At 41.4% G+C, this 27542-nt stretch overlaps 1 protein-coding gene across 3 annotated transcripts in view; it reads right to left on the bottom strand.

Annotated features, from left to right (window-relative positions):
• Nucleotides 1-812: 812 nt before the first annotated feature.
• The window catches only part of LOC135167143 (Krueppel-like factor 6), a 136517-nt gene continuing 109787 nt past the window's right edge, over nt 813-27542 (bottom strand). For 2 of the 3 annotated variants that reach the window (XM_064130021.1, XM_064130023.1), the window contains exons 2-6: nt 10369-10542; nt 9988-10257; nt 9353-9564; nt 9048-9265; nt 813-3248 (exon numbers count right to left, since the gene is read on the bottom strand). In XM_064130021.1, coding sequence (XP_063986091.1) covers nt 3073-3248; nt 9048-9265; nt 9353-9564; nt 9988-10257; nt 10369-10542 — 1050 coding nt within the window. In that variant the 3' untranslated portion in view covers nt 813-3072. Of the gene's footprint in view, nt 3249-9047; nt 9266-9352; nt 9565-9987; nt 10258-10368; nt 10543-20782; nt 20912-27542 lie in introns of those variants that run through there. The other variant, XM_064130022.1, reaches the window with a different exon arrangement.

Raw genomic sequence — 27542 nt, forward strand, 5'->3', positions numbered from 1 at the left:
AAAAAGAGCGAAACTCAGGCGCTGCGGTGAAAAACATTCTTTTGAGGGGGCTATCTCGATTGGTCGACACAGTCAAAAGTATTTACCGCTCGTTAGAGACACTACGATAGAGAGTGGAAAAGAGTCGGAGAGAGGTTTGAGTATGTTTCTGCCACTTTTATTTTTACTTTTATTCTCATGTTTTCGTTTTGTTTCTTCCGCTTTCAAACGTTTTCACTCACTGTAAACGTCACTAGCTTGAGCTTGTTTCCTTCGAACCGGCGAGAATAATAGCTGAGTTAAATGCTTGGAAAATGTTTAAAATTGTTAACTTGGAAAAGAAAAATACAAATGAAGATGAAAAAACTGAAAACGTGGTTTGTTCATATGAAAGGAGTTGTTACGTAATCATTTTTATTCGTTTTCGAAATTTTGAAACGTAAATGTACGGGGGTAGTTGATAATTGTAATCAAGATGAATTTGCTCTCACTGAAATGGGTTGGCTACGTAAAAAATAGAATAACAATTTGCAAATTTAGAATAAAATTTTATTTTATTCAATGATAATTTGATTTTTTTTTTCATGATTGAAATAACAATTTTGTTCAATTGGAAAATGAAGTCTTTCCTTTTTTACCGCATTTTTTTTTCTGTCTAATTCTTTCATTTTATCGAATCGTTTCACTTAAGAATCATAATTTCTATAATCCCTTGAAAGTAAATTATGTTTGATAGCTCAATGAATTTCAGCCAACCTATTACATATAGATTGCAAATACAAACTGACTATTTTGTTCGATATACAGACTGTATATATGCATTTCACGTACAATTATTTTATCATTTTTTTTTTACTTTTTTATCATTTTTTATTTGCTTTTTCACTTTATTCACATTCTGGGAGGAATAAAAAGTAGATACAAAACATGTCTCGTTGAACGTTCAATATACATATGCGAGAAAATAAAACGTCAATTCCATAATACACTTTTAATTATGTTTTTTTTAATCATTTAATTTCTTTCGTTATGGAAAATTACCAACGGCACAAAACAGTAGCGTAACACTGCCCGTGGCAAAACCAGTCTCAATAAACTCGAAGTGAAAACGAGGGCGTGCACGTGTGGCTAATATATACATATTTTTCAGATAATTCATAACCCGCTACATATAAAGAAGCCGATACGACCATGATTTGGCGAAAGCGTTTCCTTGTTGATTTTTATTTTAATTCATTTTTAATATTCTGTTTTGAAAATCACTGTAAACACCTGCGTTTCATTAATTGCCATTTTACGATCAATTCTTCTTCATCCGATAATAAATTGCGAGTTAGCGTCTCGACGATCGGCGTCGCTCCACCAGTGCCAATCAAAAAAGATCTGTTGCGTATAATGTCAAATCCTATTCTTTGTATTTCGATATTTCATTTACAATTCTCACTTTAAATTCCTCCTTTACTTACTTTTTATTCATTTTTTTTACTTTTTTTTAAATTTTCGTTTTAATTAACTCTAGAAATTTTTAAAGACTATTTAATAATTAAAATCGTGTGAAACGTGGTAACAAATTAATGAAACATTGAAAAATTGCACGATATACAAACTCAGCAGTTGCTCTCGTCACTCACACACTTTGTTCATCAGTCACTCTTTTGGGCGTCGATTTTTATTCATTTGCATTTTTTTGTATATTTTTTCATATATCATTTTTTGTCTCGCAACATTGATGCTCAGCAATCAACGCCATCACATTTATTCCGATTACAAACATAAGTCAGCAATAACATCACACTTTTATTTATCTCATTTATATCATTCATTTAATTATCTTTAATTAATACTCTCTTTCTATCGCAATCATTCTCTTATTTTTCTGCGCTTAATTATTCTAAAAAATACGACGTTTACGTTCTACGAGTTTTATCAATTAATTAATTTGGCCACTGAACATTTAAAATTCTTAGTCCTTTTTGTAGTTATTTTTTTTCAGTTTAGTCGTCCTCGATATTACCTTTTTTAAATATTTATTTTCCATCCCTCAGGGGGACTTGGAAGAATTCAGTATTATGTATAGTTATATATTTTGTTCTGAGTTTGTAGTGAAATTCTTGATTCGATGATTTTTCCCACTTTATCGACATATCAACTTTTAATTACATTATACTTTTGCACGCCTATCGATTCTCACATGACTGCGAAGAAAATTTAATTTTTAAATTGAGGAGAAAAAGATAAAATGAACATGCAACCACTGAGACCTCTTTCACGATCGACTGGTCTCACTGCACTATTCTCTTCTATTGCAAAAAATTAATTTACATATTGAAATTACGAAAAATTTATCATTCTCATCTCTTTCTCTTTCATCTCCTAATATCTCTATCGATCTAATTAATTCGTTTCCCACTAAAATATTCCAATTGTCTAAAATTTTTACATCGTTCGATGGAGTCACTGAGACAGTAAAACTATCGTCTCCATTATTTTCCATTGAAAATAGACATGAATCTGTCATTTAGCACCGTGGATCCACAGTCTCGCTGGATTTTAATGAATAAAAAAAAATAAAATCCAGGAGTACAGGAGCATCTTCCATAAAAACACGCGGTAACTATCACTCGGGCTCTTCAAACGATGTAATATTTTCACACGATCCCAATCACTAACAAAATTTTTCCTAATTTCTCATCGATTCTACTATCATTTGACTAATAATCCATTACGCATGTGATCTTATCTCCATTCCCAATAACTTGTCGGAATGAATATTCAAAATTTCGATGACAAAGAACGTAAATTTCAACGTAATTTATTGGCAGTGATCAACATTCCTTTGTTCATATCTTTGTTACATTTGTTGAATTATATCATATATCTTAATATCCAAAAATGAATTAGAATTCAGGCTGGAATTAGTAACACATTAACGAGGACGACGACATCACAACGATGACAGAGAAGCAAGGTATCGTCCTTGGCGAAAGGATGCCTTGGCATTTACATTTGTATCTTTTTTTTTTATTGCTCAATGCAGTGACTGTTGGCATCACAAAATGCTGGTTAACACATGGACAAGCTGAGGGGATTTGATTAGACGTGTCTCTTCATGTGCAGGGCTAAGTGATCGCTGCGTGAGAAACAGCGATCGCAGTGCCGGCACTTGAATGGTTTGGCTCCTGTGTGTTTGCGATAATGGCGGGTTAATTCATCGGAACGTGCAAATCGCCATTCACAGCCCTCCCAACTGCACTTGTATGGTTTTTCACCTGTAACACATAAAAAAAAGGGACAAGCCACGAGTTAATGAAAAATAATGTCATTTTCCATGTCATATTTACTGTAACCCCCCTTTGGAGGTACATTATTAAGTCATAAATAATCAAAAAATAATCTATCAGGGCATTGCTGAAGGTGAGTTGACATTGATGAGGGGGAGGCTCACATTCACGAGACAATACTGGGGTCACCACCTGTGGCGCAATGTTGCCGAGCTTAACGAGCATCGGGGGCTTGTGCGAACCATTGCAAACTACCCCAGTTCACACACACACACACATACACATACCGATACACGTTTCATTTTTTTCTCCCTTTCTTTGATTTTTCATTTTTCTCCCTCACCCCTTTTTTTCAACTCCCAATATTTTTCAAACCCTCGATGCACTAACCCCATTGATTTATTTAACCCACGTAACAGCCTGATCCATTTTTTATTTCCATTCCGAGAGGGTGGAAACACGGAAAATTACAAAAATTCCAGTATTTGTCACTGTTTCACACTCTTACTATTATCACACCCATATGTCATGAGTGAAGGAGGTCATGACTGACAAGACAAGTATACTTCACGTACGTAAAAAAAATGTTACCACGATGGTGAGAAAATTTATGTCTCACACTTTATTTAACCTCATCGCAAGTCGCAAGTGCAACTTGCGTCCTATAAACGAACTGTCCCACGTTTCTCTTCTCATTCTCGTGTGTCCGCGGCTGGGGGTTGCGAGGGGGTGAGAAGTAGAAGAAGAGGGAACGGTTGTCTGGCGTGACGTCGACAAATCCAGGAAGGACGTGGTGCGGCATAACCAAATTCCACTTCATTCAACCAACCATCTTTCCCCTTCTGTTTTTCCACCCCCCACCCCCCAAACTGGGGGGCTCTCTTATTTTGCTACAGCCCACGGGTTTTCGCAAGTAGAAAATTCCTGGGGACTTTACAAAGGGTGAGGAGGAGGAAGGGATGAGGGAGTACGAGTCCCTCGGTGCTGGAAGAATAACTATGGGAGGACTCCAGCAAAAGGGGATTTATTTTCTTCCAGGCAATATAGAACTACCTGGCAACATGAAATAACCAGAAAAATATTCTCTTACCGACTTGAAAATAAACGGAATGCGAATCAAGACAAGATGAAATCAATGAAAAAATATTTATCACAAAGACTAAGATCCTCCATGAATAATTTACTGCAGTACAAAACGCAAAACTTCAAATGTACTTGATAACCGGATGTCACGGATTTGCAATAAGTGCGGAAGAAGTGCATAATACAAACAGCCAACAGTCCTCGGTTAATTCTCTTCATGTATAATGTTAATGTATGAAATGCAAACCGTGAATGAGTGTACGCTCGTGATTGGATGCGTGACAGACGGTGGCATGAAACCATGTATTCGCCCCACGGGAGTGCACAGCCTGTTCTTCCAAAAGGAGAGCTACGGTAGGAATGGAGCTTGGCCATCACGTATCACGCATTTTATCGTCCCGTAATGGAGAGGAAGCCGACGGCGGGCGCTCACGGACCCCGTAATAAAGTCGGATTAAACAAGACCGTCTTTCTTACTTCAAGACCACAACAAAAAAAAAAACTTGAGGAGGGAAATACTCGGGCAACTTTAGACGGTGTTGGCACATGAAACTTTAATAAATGAGAGTATTTTTTACTGGCGGAGAGGAACTTTTTTTGGGGTGTTCGTTATGGGGTCCAATTGGGAGCTTTGTCATCCTTCATATTTATGTTTTGGACTTTTTGTGCTGTTTGGGGCTAGCACGATAAACCTCATTCAATTCAAAAATACAACATGAAATCATTCATACATTTTAAATTGAATAAAAGAGAAAGTGGTCGCCAGGAATATGGTGTAAAATATATGAGTTTCATGTGAAAGGAATTTGCCTTTTCCATTTGCTATTCCTTTTTGTTTCCATTTATATGAATAGAATGAAAAATTCTCGGAGGTTGTTCTTGTAATAGAAACGCGTGTAAGTTGAACTGACTCCGGGTGATTTTTTCCAGTTACCAAGCTTCCCTCGCCATCCCTATAGAAACACGTCCACGAGGGTGTATTGCGTCGATATGTCAGTCCGTCGAGGCAACGCGTGCTCGTCGTCTTTGCATTTTATTAAGTTTGCCGTCTACCGTCGTTGCAATACAACTTCCCCTTTTTTTTCTCTCACCACTGGCTCCCATTTTCTATGTACACACTAGAAGCGTTCAACTATATACAGTGCGGACTGTACATATACATGGAAGGACACCGGGGGAATTTATGGTGAAAAGTATAGAAATGGGAGAAGGGAAAGGGGGGACTTTCGGCCAATACTCACGAAAAAAGTCACTCGGACCCTTATATACGTGCCTGCTGACGCCGCGATACATTTCCAAGCAATAACTTGAGATTTTTGTCTCAACGAGGAAAGGAAAAATCGTAACTACCACACTTGAGTTGTGAAAATAAAGGAAAAATTGTGTTATTCAATTTAGTTGTGTTTCTCATTTCACGGAAAAGAAACACCACTGAATGAAACATTGTGAATTCGATCTAATTTAATGCGATCGTCGACTTTATTTGTCATTCGATACGCTGAACAAAAGTAGACAATGGAGAATGGGTAAACAATGGAGGGACATTATTTAACCGCTACTCGTAATGCAAAAGTCGTTTTTCCCTTGATGTCCCTGGTGTGTACCTTTGGGGTACACGAGGTATCCACAGGCGCCTGCGGTAAGTTTCGCGGTTGACGAAGGTAACACGAAACGGGTTCAATCGGGCAAAATGCAATCGTTGTCTACGCGAATGAGACTATCAGTTTCTACCTCGTTTTCTTCGGATTTTGTACCCAGTGAATCACGTTATCCACACAGAAGCGCTTGTGTCTACACACACCCACATACCTTTTTATCCCCACAAAATTTAAGTTTAATACAACAAAACTGAAAGCCCCCTTCATACTTTTAGCTACTACGTACTCAATTTTCCCTGTGTCTGGTGCGATGAGCTTTCGAACGGATCAAAGTCGTGGCAGTAAGCGAGAACAATAGACTCGGGGAATGGAATTCCAGAACGGAAAGTCCCTGTAATTGGAAATCTCTCTACCAATGCCGTCGTGGGACTACCACACACAACGCCACGTCTCCTATCCACTGTTTTGGATCGATAGTCTCGATTCGCTTCCTCCATTCTCTCTGTCTCTACTGTCCGATGGTCCTAGCTGTCTTGCTATACCTCCCCCTACCACCCCCTGGCGTCCAGTACTCCCAACGGGGAATCCCCTAATTCCCTCTCTCACTTGATCACATGCCTGTCTCGTTACACGCGGATGATACTCCAACAACACGATCGTTTAAAATTACCCCAAACCCCCAGTTATTTTTATCTCCACGTCTCTCTCTCTCTCTCGCCGGTTGATTTTCCTCAAGTCCGATATCGAAGGTGAACTCTACGTGCCTGCTAATCAGCAAAGTCTCCAACATCACCATGATCAAGCACGCGATTGTTCTTTTAAAAATTCCCAATTAAACATATGACATCTTCCTTTTACACGAGATTTGATGTAAGATAAGTTTGAATCTTGATCATAGCACTATAATAAACGTACTTTACATTGCCGTGAGATAACGGTGAATCTAAGCATGCAAACCAATTCAAATACGTGGTGAATTAATTAATACGGTGTATTAAACGCCCAACGACGCCCGTAATAACTGAGAGAAATGCCGTTATCTGTGATATGGGATATAATCCAAAACGCAGTAGAGATGCAGAGGATACTCTTACGCATCGACCCCCTCTTTCCTTCATCCACATAGTCATCACGGTAGAATTCATAACAGAGTAATAATCGCCAGGACGAGCACCGTATGCATAATCCCCGGGCGTAGTTAGCAGTTCTGCTTAACGATCCCCGTCTAACGCTAGAAGCAATCCGAGTTGGAACAGCCATCCGCACCACCGCTGCTGTCCTTCCCTTCTACCTACTTTCCCTTGTCCCTTATTACTTGTCCTTGATGTCCCGTGATTCTAATGCGAGTGGGAGTGAAACAGGAGTAAAAGGGGTGAGGGGGAGGAGAAAACTGGGAATAGGAGGGATGGGTTTGGTCTAGGAACAGCGAGTGGCGTTTGGGTGCGACAAAAACCAGGGACAAAGAGACCAAAGAACGGCCGAGGGGACGAGTCGAAGACCGGGAAAGGGTGAAGGGGTGGAGAGGGGGAGGTCTGTTAATTACAACCCTGCCGTTACCATCCACCGCAACGACTAGTACCCTGACACCGCGTCTACTCTGCAGTCTTCCTATTCCACAAGGCCTGGAAGAGGATTCCAAGTGGTAATATCGTGTTCCAGGGCTACTGACGTCCTTCATCAACGCTAACGCCGACCCCCATGTGCGTCTACCACACTGCCTACAACAGCCCCCTCCCCCCTTTGGGGAAAATACCATTGGGGTGACGGGATTTGATGGTGGGGCAATTGTTACAATTTTTTATTTTATTTTATTTCTATTTCATTATAGGGTATTGTTTTGTTTGAGGACTGACGGACTTTTGAAATCCAATCGCCAGGGTGACTCTCACTAGGGAGGAGGAAATATGCCCAGAGGATTAGCTTTCAGAATTTACACACTGTTTGATCTATATTTTTTTGCTAATGAAATGGAGTTTTTCTGTTTATCTGTCTACCAATGCATCGCAGTAATGGATGTTGAGGAAAACATTTTTTATGTCAGGAGTACGTGAAAAGTGCTCTTGGGCATCAAGGGAACACAGGATGCGACATGTAATACTGGGGATGATAAAGAGAAATGCGTGTTTTGACAAAACCTAGAGCATTATTTCATCAGGACTGGAAATTCTTTCGGGTAAATGATGGTGATAATCGATTCCTTGTGTTAATTAGCGCTGCTTTTCCCTAAATTATGATGATAGAAACCTAAGCAGAATCACCGTGTAGCACAACATGTACTGAGTATATTCTCGCTTGTACCACCCACGATTCAACATGGTGATTAATTATGCATTGTTATTCCCGCAATAAGGGTGCTGTGGTAGCGCGTCCGAATGGTGCTCTGCACTCACACCTCCTAGTCCTTGGAGGTTCCCTAAGACCGAGACGCGACACAACGTAAAGGGCGGCCGCGAAATAAGACAGAGAGAGAAATAACGCCAGGCAAGTATCTAGCATTATCATGGTAAGGAAAGAGAAGGTGGAAGATAATGGTGCCAGAATATAGCGTCAAGATGATGATGAAGGGGAACTGAAAGCGAGGAAAGACAGAATATACTGGGTGTTGAATGGGTCGGGGAAATAGTCTCGTTTCGACCCAATTATCCGGTATAATTGTTGTCGTGTTTACAGTCAGCCGAGGCTTGATTAATTTCGAAATTATATCACTGTCATGTGTGTATTGTATTCGTTCATTTATCTTTATTTTCAGTGGGGCTTGTGCAACCTGAGAACTATCGGTCAAATCATTTATAACCCTTCAGTATGATTTGTTTTACCTTGAATTTTTAATAATTATTACAGCTAAGAGCCCCGAAATTTTTTTAATATATTCATTTCAATAAAAAGACCGAGAAAAATTGCTTTACTGTGATATTTTGTGGTGTAGTAAGACGCTTCGTTTCTTCGATAATCGATGGGTTTTAGACCATCGCCCATCCCTTCGTTGGTACATCAATCTTAATCAAATTCGAAAACTGAAACTTCCCCGGTGGAGTTTCGAAGAGAGTATATATTTTATTTAGATAGACTAGCAATAAAATATTTATGGAAAGGAAATTCAACTCACCTGTGTGTGTCCTTTGATGTGCCTTTAAATGTGAACTCTTGGTATACACTTTTTTGCACCCTGGAAACGTACACTTGTGTATCCTGCGTTTTGTGTCCTGTGGACTGTGTTCGTGACTCCTTGCGTGATGCCTATTCGCAACTGCTGTCGCCACTGCCGTCGTAGTGTGTTGTGTACTTGTAACGTTTGGAAAACCATTCGCCGTTACCGAGATTAATCTGTTTGAATCAATAAAAGAATATTTAGTCCATAAAAAAATTATTTTCAAGAGAGAATTTATAACGGCTATTGGTATTTTTGCATACCTAGCGACTCCCTGACCATTACTGGCTGTGACCCTGACGATTGCACTTCTACCACCAGTACCATGGAGATTTAGATTGTGTACATCGAGCATCGAGCTACCACTCGACGAGTGACTGGAATTTGAGTGCCCCTGACCTGATTCTGGGCTTGATGGTGGTGTTAGAATTTGTCCCTCTCCCTCGCATCCACTATCCTCTTCCTCTTCAATTTCCTAAGGGCAAAAATGACATATCGATTTTAGATATTGAAGAGAAATTAGTTGGTTTTATTGGCAGCATTCAATTCAAACGTTGTTTGATTATTTTAGCAAATCGGATTCTAGCAAATCAGAGCGCAATATTTCATGGCATGTCATACATTCAAATTAGTATTTCAAGGATAATTTCCCATGAGGATATATAATTTTTCATTCAATTTTTCCCTCAAATGCTACCCTCTGAATGGTCAGTATCAGAATGAACGGATTAATCAGCTATAATAGCACCAGAACTTCAATATTATCGGAAATTTTTGAATGCAATTATTAGGTGAAATTTATGTAAAATTACAGGTAATCTCAAGCACTTGTGCTATTACTATTGCGAATAAATAAAAAATATGGATCAGCAAAATTATTGATGTTAATCCTCCTCACTTCATGCTCCTCGTCCTCCTCCAGATCTTCACTTGATTCCTTTTTGAGGATGAGCGCTCTGTAGGAGAGGGTCGGCGAGCTGTCCCACGATAATACAGAACATGCCGAGCTAGCTGAAGACATTGATAGTGAGTCAAGGTGGCGATCTAGTAAATCCCTATCGCGTCCGTTGTGGTTGTGATCACCTGGACTATATTTCATTTCATCAAGACACACAGGATCCCTGTCGTCGTGTGATGTTGTCACTTGAAATGACATTTTCCTCTTCACCTGGAAGAAATTCATACCAATAATTATTACCGTTCTTCACTGGAGGATAACGGTGCGATTGAAATCTTAAGGAACTCCTGACAAACGATGATCAATATTGCGTATACTTACTTCCATTTTGATTTGGGGTTGATACTGTGTGGTAGTAGAACAAGTAGTAGCGGTCCACGATCGTGCTGGCGCTCTGAATAGGTTCCACGGCGCTGTATCCAGCTCAGTGGGTAATTTTTTGTACGATTGCAGCTTAGGTTCATCTTTCAGGTACCTCTCCATCTCGTAGCAGGTCTGCAATGAGAGAATATCATTTAATTGATGCTTCTCACCATCAATGTTAATTGAATAGCTAGCTCTTTTGTGCTAAAGGCGTGAACATTAAGTTGTCTGTGAGTAGTACAGTGACGTTCTTTCACTCGCCCTAGTGCCTCATCCCTTCCCCCCTCACCCCACCCACTCTATTCACCAGCCACCTCTTCGTAACTTTACCTCCCAGGGTTTTTTCTCTCTTCACCTCGTGTTCCACCCAAACGAGATTACGTTATTACCACCAACGTTTCACGTTCCAGCGCTCGTCCAAAGGGGCCCACTCAGCGTTAATGAAAAATGGCTATTACGAGTCTTGTGAGTAGATTCATGATCGAATTGCCGTCTGGGTAATCATCTAAAGTTTTTACTTCGTATATACAATAAAATTCAGCATCAGAGAAATTGAAGAATTTCAAGATAGAAATTTTCGATGAATTTCCGGGAAATTGTCGAAGATGGTGGAGGGAATCTTTGACTTTTGTGCTTTTTTCAAACGCTATCATAATTACCTCCAGTCGTCTCTGACAAATTGCCAATCAAAGTTTGTCTATAAGAAAAATGGTCGGCTACGAACAAAATCCAGGACTATCAAAGAGATTAACTGAAGTTTGAACTTTTTCTTAGCGAGGGCAACTTTAACATTTTTTTAATCATATTTTAAGGAAAAAACCGACAATCTTCTGGATTTTTCATTCTTAGCTTGGTGAAATAATGGCCGCCAGAGAGTGTCACCATTTCCATTATTCACGGTTAAAAGTTTTCCCTCCCGAGCTGGTGGGTGCCAACGGTATTATTATAACTTGTCTGCAATTTTATCGTTCAAAATTGTAGACTCGTTTGCCGGTGTGTGTGTGTGATTGCAAAAGGAAACGTTAATATTTATAATAATGATTAATAGAGCCTTCACGAAAGCCCCTCAAGTGGTAAAACAATTAATAAAGATGTGCTTCAGTTTCGACTTTTTCAAGCGCAAGGATGACAAAGAGCTTTCATCAAAATTTGATGAGAAAATCGAGGGCAATATATACATGTACATAGCGGGATGGAATAGACCTTCTTTATCCATAATGGACGAAAACAAAATGATTTCCGCAGAACCCTGGCACTCGGTGATTCGAGTGCCAGGACTTTTACGGCGGGAAATATGGGAGAGGCGGGTACGAGAGATGAGGTGGTGGCAGAATTCAAAAGGGTTATAAAGAGAAAAATAGTGAGACGAGGAGGATACAGTGGGGGAGGAATTTGTGCACCTGTGGGCACTTCCATTTCCGCCATTTCTATTCCCAACTTTTTTTCCATTTGGCATCACGATTTTTCAGTCGAGCACCTACAATTCCCAACGATCTCTTCTCTCTATCCCATCTCATGTGAAAAATCCATTTCAAGGGAAAATTGCACGAGCCTCTGTGTTTCGTATTTTCGCCCAAGAAAATTTTCCACGATTCTTGTCCCTCACCTCACCTCCACCCACACCCCACAAGCCCTCACACCAAAACTCACTTCTATTTCCCACTGCGCTTTAGCCTTTATTCATACTTGAGGAAGACTTTATCGTTTTCTCGAGTGTGAGCTTTCACGTACCAAAAATTGTAGCGAGAAACCAAGTAGATAATAAAAAAAAATTATATCCAAAAATAGTGGAGTCGAAAGGATGAAACTGCGGTCACATACGCCGAGAAAAACTTGGTGGATAACGACCAGAGGATAAACCATTTCCTCAAGTGATTCGAAGTGGAATGGAAAAGGGGTGAGGCCGCGGGGTGGGAGGGATGGCCATGGTGGTAAGGAGAAAGAAAGATTATCGGGAGGAATTGTGGATGAGGTACGGGCCGTGTGGTCGAGATGGCGATGGTAGGGTTGGAAAACGTGAAAGCGGCCGGAAAAAATAGGAACGTAAAGTACTTGACGGCTTGGAGATAATCTTCAGGTCACTACTCCTTCTCCTTCAGGGCGATTCTACGTTTTGTCTTCACCCACATTTCTGCCCTCTCTTTTCACCCCTTTTATTCCTCGGGGCCCTGTTTCTTTCTCTTTCAGTTCCCTTCCATCCACCGCCATTCCTTTCTTCGAGCCAGGGCACGACTCAACGAATGGAAAGTTCAGTCGTAATTCCGGCCGACTGTCATTAACAGAGCTTTCACGCGGACTCCGCTCAAGAGAAAATGAATGATAACCGCTACTATTCCACCCCCGCCTCCGCCTCCCCCTCACCATTCCCATCCCGCCCGTATGGATAACTCCATTCCTTCCAACGACGCCACTCTTGCCCCTCTCGCTTCTCCCCCATCCCCCGGCCTTTCTATCTTCCCTTCTCTCCTCTGCATTTTTCTTTCGGCCCTCAAATTTTTTTCCTCTCATACCACAAAATAAACGAATAATGGAGGATAGGAAGAAAAGACAGCTATGGGCATTCTGCCAGGGCCGTTAAAGAGATTTCCCGCAACTTTAAGGACGCCATAAACCTGTGAATTCATATATCCTCTCTCAACCTGCTACAGTGATGCCCCTCATCGTTGAATTTTCTCCCATTCAAATTGCCTCAAAGATACCACTTTATAATACCCCACGAGGAATACATAATCGAGTTATAAAAATGTTTTTGTGCTTGTTTTTTTTTTTTTTATTTTTCAACAATGTTCAGCAAACACTCGCTGTCGTTCTCCTCGAACCACTGTGGCCAAACATGACATGTATATATCGATCTACGGGACAACCAATGTACCCCTTGCAGATTACGATGGATTGACGTTGAAAAAAAAAAAGCCGTTAAAAATAAATGAAAACCGTGTACATTCGACCTGCTCTCCATGAACTATCAATGTCAAGTTTCGTTTCCAGTTGGAAAATAAAAAACTCGTTGGGAAATGAAAAAAATAAACTGTCAATCAAAAAATTTAAAGGAGCTTAAACTGTCGATGATGGGTGAGAGAGTGTAATATAGAATCAAAATCGTCCCACTCAACTATTCAGTGTGCGAATAATGAAATATCCGTCATGGAACAAGAGACGAGTATTTCAGGTAACGGGGAGGAGGGGGCGATGGGTTTGAAGGGATGAGAATGGAGGGCAAAATCCATTCTATACGTTTGTACGGATTTTTGTCTAGTGGTGTGGGTATATACATCATCGATACAACATTTTACTCGAACTCTCAGAGGAGACTACAGTTTATGCATATATCTGTGTTGTGAAGGTTGAACAGGGGGAAGGGGGAGGGCGGTGGCAGAGGTACGCGAGTAACGGAGGGATGGAAAAGCATTGCAGAGCTAAAACGCGTATCGTCGGTCCGGCGCATCGTGAAATATGTATCCGTCGTGTCGTCTCGTTGGGTATGAGTGTAGAGAGGCAAACGGAGTAGTTCGTGCCTTTCTATTCACGATAAATGGTGAGAGCGAAGAGAGCGCAGTGGGAGTATAAGGGGTTGGGGGATGGAATGGAAGAGGTGTCGATACGTCATATACGTTCTACTCTGGGGCGAGAAAAACTCAGCGTGAGATTTCTCAAGTGTATACGAAAACGTATGATTTTTATTTGAAGAAAAAACGGAAAGAGTGGAGCATTTCACCGAGATGAATATATTTTTTTTTACTATTTTTTCTACCCACTTATGATTATTCCGGTTCTGGGCTGTAAAGGATGAACTCCACCAATAGTTTCGCTTTATATGGGACTGATTACGAAGAGTAACGACTCTTCCACTCGTTGGGGCCCGATTTACGGCTGATCCGTACCGACTTACTCTACTCTGAGATAACATTTTTAAGAAATTTTATTATTTGTAAGGTATAAGTGTCAGAGGATGACGGATAAATGTAGGGTGTGGTATATTCCTTGGTCTAGTGAATAGACATATTATGGATGTCATGACGTGGTAGATGAAGTCGGTGGTGGCATCTCTACTCCACTTCAATAGAGCCCCAGTGTACCTATATGTATATATATATCCATATATATATATGTCTACAGAAACCAAGGGAGGAACTACCATACGATTGTGAAAGCGTACGTGGCAGCGTATAGTTGCACGTGCAAGACGCGTTGGCAAGCCTCAGACGAGTGCACAAGAAAGGGGAGGCAAGATGAGGTGGATAGTTGGTGGAATGACGAGAAGTGAAGTGAGGAGAAGAGAGAGTAGATGGGCATACACCAAGTGTGCACGTTTCTGTGACGTGACATCCTATCTTGAGGACATGGTCTGCATATAACGAAGGATTTGGAAACTCGGCCTCTGGCCGTGAAGGATTTTCCCGTTGAATGTTAGGGAGAAGTGAATCCAGCAATAGCCAAATTCTACGGGTCATCCCTTATCTTCCTGATAATAGATTCGGGGAGAAGCGAATGATGGAAAGAATCGCTCTCACATCAGGAAGTGATGTTGCACAATAATGAATAGAGTCGTTGATACCGGCTTCCGATATAGCCAGCATGAGTGGCAAATGATTACTGGAGAATCAGGGAGCGCTCATTACTGCGGGTGGATTGATTTCTATTTGGAATTTTTAGAAATTTATGTTGCGCTCGTTAGGTTGGATGTCTATTGACAGCGCTTGGTGATGTGGTAGGAAAACTCCCTGGAATACTTTTGATTTTCAAAGAAGGGCTTGTAATAGCATCCATATACTGACGTCGTAAAAAGTCTATTCCCTGTTGCATAAAGATATTGCGCGAAAAATCCCACCTTGTTATGGTGCATCACAATAATAAGAGAGGATGGTACACAGTGGGTTTATCATTCATAAAAGACGCATCTCCAGCGTCGTTTTAATGAGCCACTTTACGAGTGGATACAATGGACGATATCCCTCGTTAAACGTCCGTTAAGGGCCACCCACCCAGAGGGCATCCATGGAATCATTCATTATGTGTTGCTCTTGGTGGGCTTTCAGGAGAATGTATGGAGTCTATGTGCACCACACATTCACCTCTTCCATAATGTTATGTCCGTACTTTTCCTTCTATTCATCGGAACGACAAAAATACAATAATGTAGATTGAAAATGTAAAAGTGGGTCTTGCCCATTCTGTATCCGAATGCAGTGGGTGGGTTGTTCGGGTAGGGCCCGGACGTCATTGCTAATAAATCCCAATGCCGAGTCGAGCGAAAACCGTTCCTACGTTAGTTCCAAATCCACGGGCCATAATTCCAGCATCGCTCGGTTAGAGAGAAGGCAACCTCGAGGTTTTCAACCCTCTCGTCTCCCTCCCCCATCCGCCCATTCCATCGTCTACCTCGTGGCTGTCTCTGTCTTGGTGCTTTTCATGTTGTACCAGCATCCCTGCCACAGCTGAACGCACCGTGCCTCCTAAACTCTCGTCTTCGTACGCATTCCGCGGAACCGTCTGCAGTAGAGCGAACGCGTTCCCGCGAAATATATACACGAACGCTTATGTAATATCCTCAGACATTTGCTGGGTTATTCGCCTTCATTCTCTTCGAGGCCTCAGCACCAGCGGGGCCTCCTCCGCCCCTTGGTCCCGTTTCACTCGATAGCGTGGGACGAATGCGACCTTGATGGCACATATTATCCGCCCTTCTACGTCAACGCCAGCGCACATTCCAATCGTTATCACGGGGAGAGAATAAGATTGCGAATGTTGCGGTTGGAACTAATCCATAAATGCACCAGCTCTGGAAGATTTAGGAAATTTCCGTTCTCTCATACGCTCGTGATAATTTTGGCCTGTAGGTCTCATGTTTGTTTTGTGATTTAATTTGTTTAATTTGATTACGAAATCGCTCAGCAGCATCTTCGGAATGAAACGAACCCTCGAGGTACACTTATATCGTGTGGAATGCGCGGTCAACGGATGTGCAAAATAGTCGAGTGGGTATGTGGGTGCAACTGGGGAGAAATAGCATTAATTACTGGGCAACGTACGGAAATAATTGAAAAAGAGTGAGAGGAAAAACCGAAATGAAGTGGCATGAAAGGCGATGTGGTGGGAGGTGAAAGTCGATTCAAAGGCAACAACTGGGAAGTGGAGGGGAAGCGGTTCGATACCCGAGTCACGTGGACCCAGGAAACGGAACAATTAACGAGTTCCGCTTGTTTCGCGAAATTACGATTCCATGACCAGAATCAGAGGGGAGTGAGTGGGGCATCCCAAAAATTCAGTCTGGTAATTTCAGCTGAAATATGGTAACGAGCGGATATTTTCCGCTGCAACACTCGCGTTTATTTTTTAACATATTCAGTTTATTGCTTGCTAAACTAGAAAAACCTCGTTTTTTTGTCAATGTCTCGAAAACTATACGCAGACAAATATTCAATGAACGTTGGGTATCTTTTTGTAAATTTATATTCGGCAGTTTTGTAGGTATTCAAACTATGGTATAAATTTTGTCCATTAAAAGGTTGGATTTTTTCCGATAGGTTTTTCTCTGTACACAATCGGTAGCATGCGGTTACAATTGCATGTCTGTCACAAAGATAAACAAATGCTACGAGCCCATTCGAAAATTTTACAACCAATAAAATTGGTCCACTGTCAAAAATATTCGTTCGAAATTTCTTTGGCGAATCTGGGTTAAATTTTTACAATCGTTCAGTTGATTGGCAGATGCGCCCGAACCCCTACTTGTTTATATTTTTTTTAACTTGGGTCCCTGCTTGCAATTGATAAATTTTAAATCAATTGATTTAAGCTCGTCGTCAGTTGGACAATATTTGATCTAATATTTCTTCCGTTTAACATTTCTTTACTCTTTTGAACTCGCCAACTTGACGGTGCGCACCTCTTTCCTCCTGCAGCGGCTCGTTAACGCCGCTGGTATCCTGGTGCTCAGGTTTGGTTACTCGGTTATTCTCATGGACGATGCATAATTCAAGCCGGGTCTACTGTACCTCGCAAAGCGGAACGAAAGCTGCGAGTTGGCTCATACCATATCCCCGCACAACCCCTTCGCCGCCCTCCCCTGTCCTACCTCAACTCTCCTCTTCTCTATATGCATACCCACACTCAATTTCAAACCTCTGTAGCACTGCGAGATATATCCCAACTTACCCACGGAGACGAGAATTATTAGCACAGACGAAATAACGGAAACTACCGGGGATATTCCCAACCCCGGAGTCCGAAACTCTTGGGGTGACAAAGTCTCTTGGTCCGGATAGATCTGTGAATTACGACTCTGTTGACTACAGCCAGACGCTTTTTGCATGAGCAACGTTACCAAGATGATACTTTTTCTCTCGACCATTACTTGTTTTTTTTTTCACTGAAAATTTGCCTCCCGCAAATTTTTTACACGCAATTTAACATCAAGGATGAGCGGGAAATTCAGTTAAACTGCATGAAAGCGTCTAATCCAGAGTTATTGAATTTTTTTGCACATTTTATTTTTCATTCGCCTGAAGAGACATTTTGAAAACAATGAAGAGGCAATTTTTGCAAATATTCGAGCGGGCCTTTTTCCCCCGAGGGGCCGAAGTCGAATTTGTAAATGGGTGTCACACTGGTGTATGACTTGGTCGCAGTGTTGATATGTCATACGAATGGACCATGGAATTGGGGAGGAACGAAGAAAATGAAGAGGTGAGAGTGGAAAAAGGGACCGGAGAGGAGCCAGGGCTCCTCTGACTTTGTTGCTGCGAGGTTTACACGGCCAATCTCGCTTTGATGTCTCCAGAACCCCTTCTGGGCAAACGACCCACCGCACCAGCTCCCCCTGCCCACTACTCTGCTACATGATTCCTCGTATTACAGTTGAAGGGTTTTGTGTGCAGAATGAGAATGGAGAAGGAAAAGCGGAGAAGAGAGTAAATGAGCGGAGATGGGGAGAGGTATGGCGTGTGTGTTTGTTTTGACAATGACAATATCCACTTGTACTCTAACAGGAGAAGCATCATCGCTCAGGTGATGCCCTCAAATTTCTCTCTGTCCCTCGACGTCTGTATCTTTTTGCCTTTCTATGTCGTTTCAGTTATTTTCTCTTGTATAGGACTAATGCTTTTCATTGAATTGTTCGTCTAAAATTGTTGACAGATTGTAAATATTAACTAATAAAATTACAAAACTTAATGTTACAAATTGACTTCTAGCTGGTAGCAAACTTATAATTTTTTCAGTAAATTTTTACGTTCCTCTCGAGTGGAAATGAACATTATAACGAATCCAATTGAAATTTTCTATTCCATACTGCAGAGTTCAATGTTATCTCATGATCCACTTCTGTCGAGGAAAGTTTTGATGGGAAAATTTTTTTCGCGAATACCACCCGAGTCGTAAAATTAATCGAACATTTCGAACGGACACGTCAAGCTTTCAGGAAAACTACTCACCCAGCCGGATTTTCAAATCGAAAAAACTCTGTTCCTTTGTCACAGAAAAAAAAGCTTTCATCATCAGAATTTTGATTTCTAGACATATATCCCTGGCTTTCGAGACTCAATAGTCTTACCATTTGCACCAGTGTAAGTGATTGAAGACGTTATTGAGTCAGACGATGATATGATCGGATACAAGACCGAGAACTGGAGAAATAACCGAGAAAAATAATTCTGATGTTTCTGTAACGGTACTCGCGATGGCGACACCCTTGGCAGTCTCGGGTGGAAGTGGATTTTGCTACGTTCGGGGAAAAGCAACAGGGAGATAAATGTGTGGAATGGTGGTGGCGGATGGATAGTGAATGGGCCACACGGACTCGTAAAGCCAGTCTGTCTCTTCTCGCACTATTCCTGGTGCCTCCTCCAGCCCGTCCACCCGGCGAAACGCCAACTTCGTGTCACCTTTGGAGGAAGGAAGAGAGAGGCAAAGGGGGAGAGAGATTTCAAGGGTACAAGAACATTAACGTTCAGCAATTTCATTCAATTATCAAACGGTGTTAAAATGCCCTTTGACCTACAGTGTCAGTGGAAATATCATGGGTTTATAGAGTACGATATAATCAGCAATTTTCCTGCCCTGACAATTGTCAGGGAGAGAAGATAGTCAGAAGGATAAATTGTATTCCCTGAATTTTTACCCCGACAATGGAGTGGGTACGATCTGAAATTTCCTGCTAGACAAATGACAAATGAACAAGAAGGGAAGGGGAGACTCAAAGTCTAAAATATATATTGGTCTTTCCCTTACTATATTTTGCTATTCCATCTGTTACAGAAGAAATGGCCGTTTCCATAAACTGCGTTTAATTAAAATTTCGAGTTTTGATTCTCCCCTTTTCCTTGAATTTCCGTCCCTTTTCATTCAACACCGCATGAATAATTTGAAATTTTCATTTCACTCCAGAGGGCAGATACCAGAATGAGAATATTGGACGGATTGGTATTCCGTGTCACGTGATAGGGCTTGAAATCGACATTTGAGAAGAATCTCGATTATCTACCGAGAGGGAGTTGTCTCCATGTGAAATAGCGAAAGGGAGAGAGAAATGTTGAAAATGGACGAGTCGGGTTGGCCAGGGATTCATCCACTGAGTGAGACGATTGGGGAAAGCCTCGGTGAATATATGTCCCCTCAGATCGATATTCGTTCGCGGATACACCGGGAATCGATTGGTTCTTAGGCGATAAAAATATGCTAAGTCGTTCTTCGGTGAAGTGCAAAAAAAGCGCGGAGAACGAGCACGGGTATGTATTAAAATCGGCATAAAACGTTATTATCCGCTCATGTAATCCTGCCGGCGCATTTTACTCCAAACCCGATAATAGTCGTATTATCTGCCTGAATTTTTTTGCATATTTTTCCCCATTTTTTTTCTCTCCCTCTTTATCCAGGAAAAACTTTCATCGAGAATTCCGGGGGAGAAAATCAAATCCATTACTCGAGAGACAACGAAACAAGATAGATCGATTCTCGTATAAGGCGAATTGAAAAAAATTAATCCAAGTCACAAAATTCGATCGTAAATCATGCTACTATTCTTTGGCCCAACCTTATATACTAGACCTGTTGTAACGCCCCGGTGCAATGACGCGCGTGATCTAAGGCACCCGTAAAGAGTTAACTCTGGTACAGCTGGTGAGCTCGTAAACCCTCTTCCGTAACACAAAATGCTACCACCGGGATTGGCACTATCCTGCCGCGCCTTTGGCTTCAACGACGAAATGTCGTAAACCTGGGGGGTACCCTAACCGCTGCGCCGGTACCCCACCCCGGTTTGTCTCATCCCATTCTCAATTCACCCCTCGAGCGTCTCATTGTGATTATAGCGGTGAACAGAGCCATCATATACGCGTTACTTGCTCACAGCAAATGCCTCATCGTTGCTAGTTACCTGAGAAACTCTTTCACCAAACAATCCCTCTGCGTGATCCACACAAATTATTTTCTCCCATTTTTTATTCGTATTTTGCCGAACGAACTTCCTCAATTGGCGGATACCATTGGGAATTGACTACTTACTCACAAACAACTTGGGATTTTTTTTCTCTCTCTGTCTCCACTTTTTCAAAGTCACTTGAAATGCGCTTTACCTGCAACAAAAAACAAAATAATGGATTGAGTTTATTTCTCAATAAATAAATTCAGGATTGTTTCAGATATTTTTGGTCTGAAAGATTTTTTTTTATATTTTAAGGACGACGATCTGCACTCCCTTCCACCATTCCAATTTTCTTCCCTTTAATAATCCTCCACTAAACTCTTCATTTCATCCCTCTTTCCGGTTTATGTTTGAAATCTCGCTTTCCAGTCCTCACCCGACGTCAACAAACATCTTGATTATACCGTGAGAGTATACTCCCTCTCTCATCTACCAAACTCTGGAGCTATAGGCCTTTCAACCTTCTCTCCAATTCCCTTTCCTTAAATCCCCCCCCGTTTCCCACCCTCCAGGGTTGGAACATACTAAGAACCTCAGAGGGAGTCTCCGTTAGCGTTTCTCGTATTCCGTCCCATATTACTCATACGTTGGAAGCTTCTTAAACTACTACCACAAGCGCATACCATCCCCTTGTGTTAAGCGAATTATGTGCATGTGAAATTAATGCCTTTCTATTTCATCCCTCGCATTAAATATGAGTTTACCCGGAAAGTAAACATTTGCCAACAACAATATCAAAATATTGGTTTTACCGTCGGTTTATTGTTTCCGCCCAGAGGTTTTGGGGAAGAAGAGAAATTTTTGGGAAAAATTATGCTCAACGACTCGCCAAAATTCATATTACCTGGGACAATATTTGAAGTTCCTCTCACCCTGTGCTCACCTTCATCATATATTAAGTTTTATTAAATTTCGGGGTAGAAATGAGAGGAGGATGTCTCATGCTACCATTTTATAAAAAGGTGAGATAATTTTTATGCTTAAAATTTTTTATTAATGATGTGGAATATTATGAAGCGAAAAATGTTAATTATCATAAACTCCATTATGTTCTGATAATATAATTTCGTTTATTAGCGAGAATTTAGGTCTCTTGCAATGGTAATGTTATGTAAGTACTGAATTTTCAGAGATCCTTTTGCACAGGCTGTGCAGTACCTTCTGAATGAATATGTTCGTTAAAAAAGCACCGTCGAGAAGGCGATTTGAATGACCAATCAGTCCATCCACCCTCTCTCCTTCATATATACGAGAAATCATGATTCAGAAATGTTATGAATACATACGTATTTCACCTAGTACGTGCAGTACCTCTCCGCCTGTCGTTGATTTATCCCACTGTATATCACGTCTCAGCATAAACAGCTCCACCAATGAAAGGCGGAGATGGAGAGGTTCCGTATAATATCGAATGTGAAATTGAAGTCTATTTACGGATATGTCGGACAACGTATTAAAGAGTAGAGAGAAAATATCGAAAATAAGATGGAAAAAATTGGACAATACGTGGCATGATTTCGTGATGTCGAGAGTCTCATTCATTCTCGTTATGTTAGAAACAAGGAAACTTGTTCTATAACAAGAAAGCAATTCCTCAAATCAACTCAAGTCCAATTAGATCCTTTGATTATTTTTTTAAACTTAATGGTGAATTATTTCACGGAGATTTGTAGTTAATTTTTTTGGCTCTCCCTACAGCGAATTAAATCGAAGAAAAAATCGATGGCAATTCCCTTCCCTCATTCCCTAATCTATCATCATGGAAAAGTGCACAAAACATTTGCAAAAAAGCTTGGGGTAGGTGGACTTGAGAATCGAAAGAAGCCAGACCGCATCCAACGACTGGGGCATTTTGCAATTAGCCGTTAAAGCGTCACAAGCTCCAGCGTTTTACGAGTTTAATAAAAATTACAGGGTGGGTCCCACTGGCTGCGTTCGAGGGACGAGGGATGCTTTGTGAGCTTGTTCGGTTTTCCACCCCCGTTTTCTCCAGGTAGCCGTCTTCTCCACCCACCCCCCATCCCTCCCTGCCCCTCATCATTCCACTTCACCATGTCGAACTCAGGAACAACGTAACACCAGAAGAGAGAGACAAGGGCAATCCTTTTCCACGCGCGCTACCTCACCCTGTAATTTATAACGAGCTCTCATTACTTCTTATTCCATTTTTCCTCGTTAGCGAATGTACCGGAAGTATCCTCAGTCTACTGCACAACCACCGCTCAACCTTTGTACCCACTCTCTCCCTTCAGATGTTTTTTTTTCTGTGTATCTGTAAAAGTCGCTTAGTGTTAACCCATCAAATTTTTGTCCTTTTTCCTCCCTTATTTTTCTAACTCAGAGAACGCGCACTGAACGCAGAGGAAAAAAATCAGTTTTTAAATATGAAGCTCTAATTTTTTGGAATATACATCGAGGAGAGAGGTGTTTTGAAATGTACGTGATAAATAAAATTATTAAAAAAGTAGAAATGATAGAAAGTTTCACGTATTTGTTGGACTGTCACTTTTTCATTCCCTGAAATTTCCAATCATCCTCTATCGGCTGAAAATGCGTGTGCATCATTGATCGAGTGCACCACCCTATACATTCACCATTATATATACCTACAAATGTACATAGGTAAGGGGACGAGGAGACGACGGACCTCAATCGCGTCCGCGGTATGCGACCGCTGTCAGGCCTTCGGCTTCTCAATTCCAGGATTCCATTGGAGCCCCGAGACAACCTAGTCTTGCAATAATCCCCTCACTATCTCACTTATCTTCTCTCCCACGCGTACACAGCGAAATCCACATATCGTTTCTTCTTAAACTTCACTAATTGGATTGAATAATAGCAGCCAAAGTGGTGAGATTAAATATTCCCTGGAATTGAATTAAATCCCGGGTAATTGAATTGTCTCGGGGGGGAGGCAGGAGAAAAAAAAGATCGACTGAACACATTAACACAATGTTCCCCAGTGGTATTAGATGTGGAAAACTCTAACGCAAAGTGAGACTCGTATATTTAGCACTCCGGTTACCACAGGGTTACCATGGAAAGTGGGTAGTTCTCCCCTCGCTCTTCGGTTTCTGCTGGAAACTTTTCAACGCATATAAAATCCGTGTATAACTCGGCTTTACTCTGCGCCCACGGACAAAGTTGGATTGTAAAGTAGCCTATGCCAGGGCGAGGAGGGGGTAGGATAGAAGGAGGAACGAAGGGCCAACTTCAACCCTTTTACCGTGTCTCAACATCATACTAAGCCTTGAATTTTCAGCATTATCGTTATTATGATTTTGTAGAGAATTTTCATCTCGTAATTTCGGAATTTCCTGATGTGATATTAATAATCCAACCGATAATAATAAAATTAACTGAGAAAGCTCTGGTCATAAAGAGATTGAATTTGTCCAGAAAATGTATATCTATAACTAAAACGAAATTTCTCGCTTGGGTACCAACGAGGAATCGCATTAATTATCAACGCCGAGTTCTCTCTGTACAGTCCAGTAGCACCAGGAATTACAACCAATACAAATGCGTATGTATACCGATCGTTAATTACCGAGGTACCGTGGTGTTTCGAGTCGAAAGGTATTTATGACGTTAACGATGCGACGCATATGCACGTACGCTTGCCCAATGGGGGGTTTTCGAAGGGATAAATGGCACTCTCAGTCGGCCGTTTCGTCGACAGATACCTCAGACGGGTCTTGCCTGCGCTAGTAATATTGTTGTAGAAATTAGGAGAACGCGGGGAAACATGTGTGGGGTTAACGAAAAGTCGTCGTAAAAAAAACAACAATTTTTTGAAAAGCAAATAAAAAGTCACGTAAAATTCTAGAACTCGCACAAGAGAGTTTCCAAAGAAAAAATCCGGTTTCCAGTTGGTTTTTTTTCGGTGTCAAATCCAATCTCTAGAAACGGCAATAGGACAAGAGATTGTCATCGGGCAGTGGTGGAGGAAGTAAACGATGTGAATTGGAAAATTATGAAATGCCAATAAAGGCTCCCAAAAGCCCACGACTCCGCGAAAAGGTTCGAGTCCAATTTGTCGCATAACTCGAGGACCAAACATCTCCTCTTCTGCGTCTTTTCCTAGACTCAGCCTCAAGGCGGATTTCAACTGGTCTTTGTCGAAACGACTGATGTCAATCGGTTCCTCCTTCCCCTCCAGGAGACCATCGTACCTCGCATTTCATTCCTCCTCTAGTTCCACAAATTCAACCGTTAACTTCTCGTCTCACTCTCACAATCGATCGATCAACCAGATTCCAATCCAAACGCTCATCTCTACATAGTCACCTAACCATCCGCACCTACACCTCCTCTTTTTTTCCACTTTTTTTTACCCTCACCCCCATTCGTTGCTTTTTCGTCCCACCAACTCTCGGAATCACGTTAACTCCGTTTCGTTGAGTCCAGTCAAAATCCCCACCAATGTAGAAGTTCCGTCCAATCCCGCAACTTGTAGGAATTAAAACCCGACAAAGGATCAACGGAGGGGCCGCAGATAAAATTGATAGTGGAAATAGGACAATTGGTGGTGAAAAGTAATTATATCAATCGATTTAAAATGAAAATTCTTTAGAGAGAATTTGTTGGCCCTAGCACAGCTACAATGACCTCAAATCTCTCAATCACTGCAAAAGCTCCTCCCGAATATTCCAACTCCGTAAAACGAGTATAGAATATCTGAGGGGACCTCTTCTACCGCAGCTACATTAATGAAATTTCTGTCTCCACCTTTTCACCTATTCTCTGCAGAATGTCACGAGGAAGAGGAAAAATGGGAAAAGAAATGAGGTTCAATGTCAGTGTCTAGCGTCGGTGGAGATCATGTGAAACTGAGGTATGAAATTTCAAGGGTTGAAAGAGAATGAAAGGAAAGCTGTGAAAAAAAATTGCGAAAAAAACATTCGAGTCAATTCGTGTTGCCCAGAGGATAAAGGAATTTGCGAGGAGGTCGTTGACTCGATATCGATCCCTTTTCCCGACCCCAGAAAAAAAGGGGAACTCCGGTGAAGAAGAAAAGAGACAAAAAGCCAAGAATCCGGAGGACGACTAGAAGAAATGACTTTAAAATCGTTGGACACGCAGGGGCAATCTGCAAAAGTGTTCCATCCCCACCCCCACCATCCCTTTATCAACCAGGAAGCGTCAAACTTGGTACTGAGGGATGCAGTGGCAAAAGTTGGACGTTTACGAAAAACCGCGGATCCTTGTGTAAGGTATATATAATAAACGCGCATATCCCTCATAGTTTTATCAGAAACGAGAGTCCCTCGGACTTTTACACTTCAAAAAGAAAGGAATCTCATTAATTTGCCTGTCTTCGTTCGTCTTCCCATTCTAAATGTCAAAAAAAACTTTTCCCTCGATTTTTCCAGACGTCCATACCATCATTTCCGTCTCATCCAATTTCTCATTTCATATTAAATGAATCTTAACCAGTACATACACCAGTGGAAAACTGAATATCCCGGATTTCAGTCGCATCTCGGATGTCTCAAAGTTGGAAAATAAATCGAAAAAGGAAGAGGAAATGTGATATTTTACCTTGAACAAGTTTCCAGACATTCCTTTGACATTTTCAATCTTGATTTGAATACTTTCAGAAGATTTTCCATCATGTAACGATTTCAGATAAATGCGCGGTGGATGATAAGACGATGAAATTACGTAACGAATAATTTTTCCTAATTGATTTTCAGAATCAGTCTCTCACCCCTTTGTCCCCCGCCATTTTAATTGATCAGAGAGACCTTTGCATCAAAATTCTAGTACGAACGTTGGGAGAAATCATAATCTGTCGCTGTAAAAAACCTAATGTTCTGGTAAAATTACTGGTGATATCTGGCAAGTCTTCACAGAAGTGAAAAACAACTGGAATATTCATGTTTTAAAAATAAAAACACCGACTCCGGGTATTAATTATTTAACATTCAAGTGTCTGTGCAGTGCTCGAATCACCCTTTTATCATTGGTCCATCCCCTTTCGAATTCAGGGTACATTGAGCACGATCTTGAATTTAGTCGAGCGAAAACTTGGCTGGGCTGTTACAAGCTCCCTGGCGGGAGTATTTCACATTGATTCTAACGTCGACACGCAGGTTCTCCAGAAAACTGTGTAACCCAACGACGAGGGGTGAGAGGTGGAAGTGGAGAGAGGTATCAACCGACATCTTAAAAGCTTCGTTGTGCTTCGTCGATCACATACGCGGAAACGTTTCCGAGGAATTTATTACCCACTTGAGTTGAAAGAAGAGAAAAAAAAAAATAACACACACGCTGTAAAATGGCCGAGAGGACTTTACTACGGGACTTTAACAGATGATGAGGTCCAAGGAGTAATCGGAAAATCATTGATGGTGATTCCTCGGGCGTCGGAAGGTGCTCACAAAGCAATTGAATGGCAGTGCGTATGACCCGTAACGTCGGACTATACGTTGATCTCAAGTTGCTTGTGAAAGGAGTAACAGACAGTGGTGATGAGGGGGAGGGAGAGCGGGGGTGGGGGAAGAGGAGGAGGCTATCTGGAAGGTTGAATCGATAGTCGGGGTCCTCTCCTCATCCAATGGAATCTTAATGGCACGCAACAGGAATTGCACGAGGGAGAGGATCGTCGCCGTGAACTCGCACTGCCAGGAGAACGTAATTGCATGCGTGCATAACATCTTGAGGGATAAAATGACCAACTGGATGTTCAGCGAGTGGAAGCACTCGA

The sequence above is a fragment of the Diachasmimorpha longicaudata genome, chromosome 11 (genome assembly GCF_034640455.1).
Source record: "Diachasmimorpha longicaudata isolate KC_UGA_2023 chromosome 11, iyDiaLong2, whole genome shotgun sequence".
Taxonomy (NCBI): Eukaryota; Metazoa; Arthropoda; class Insecta; order Hymenoptera; family Braconidae; genus Diachasmimorpha; species Diachasmimorpha longicaudata.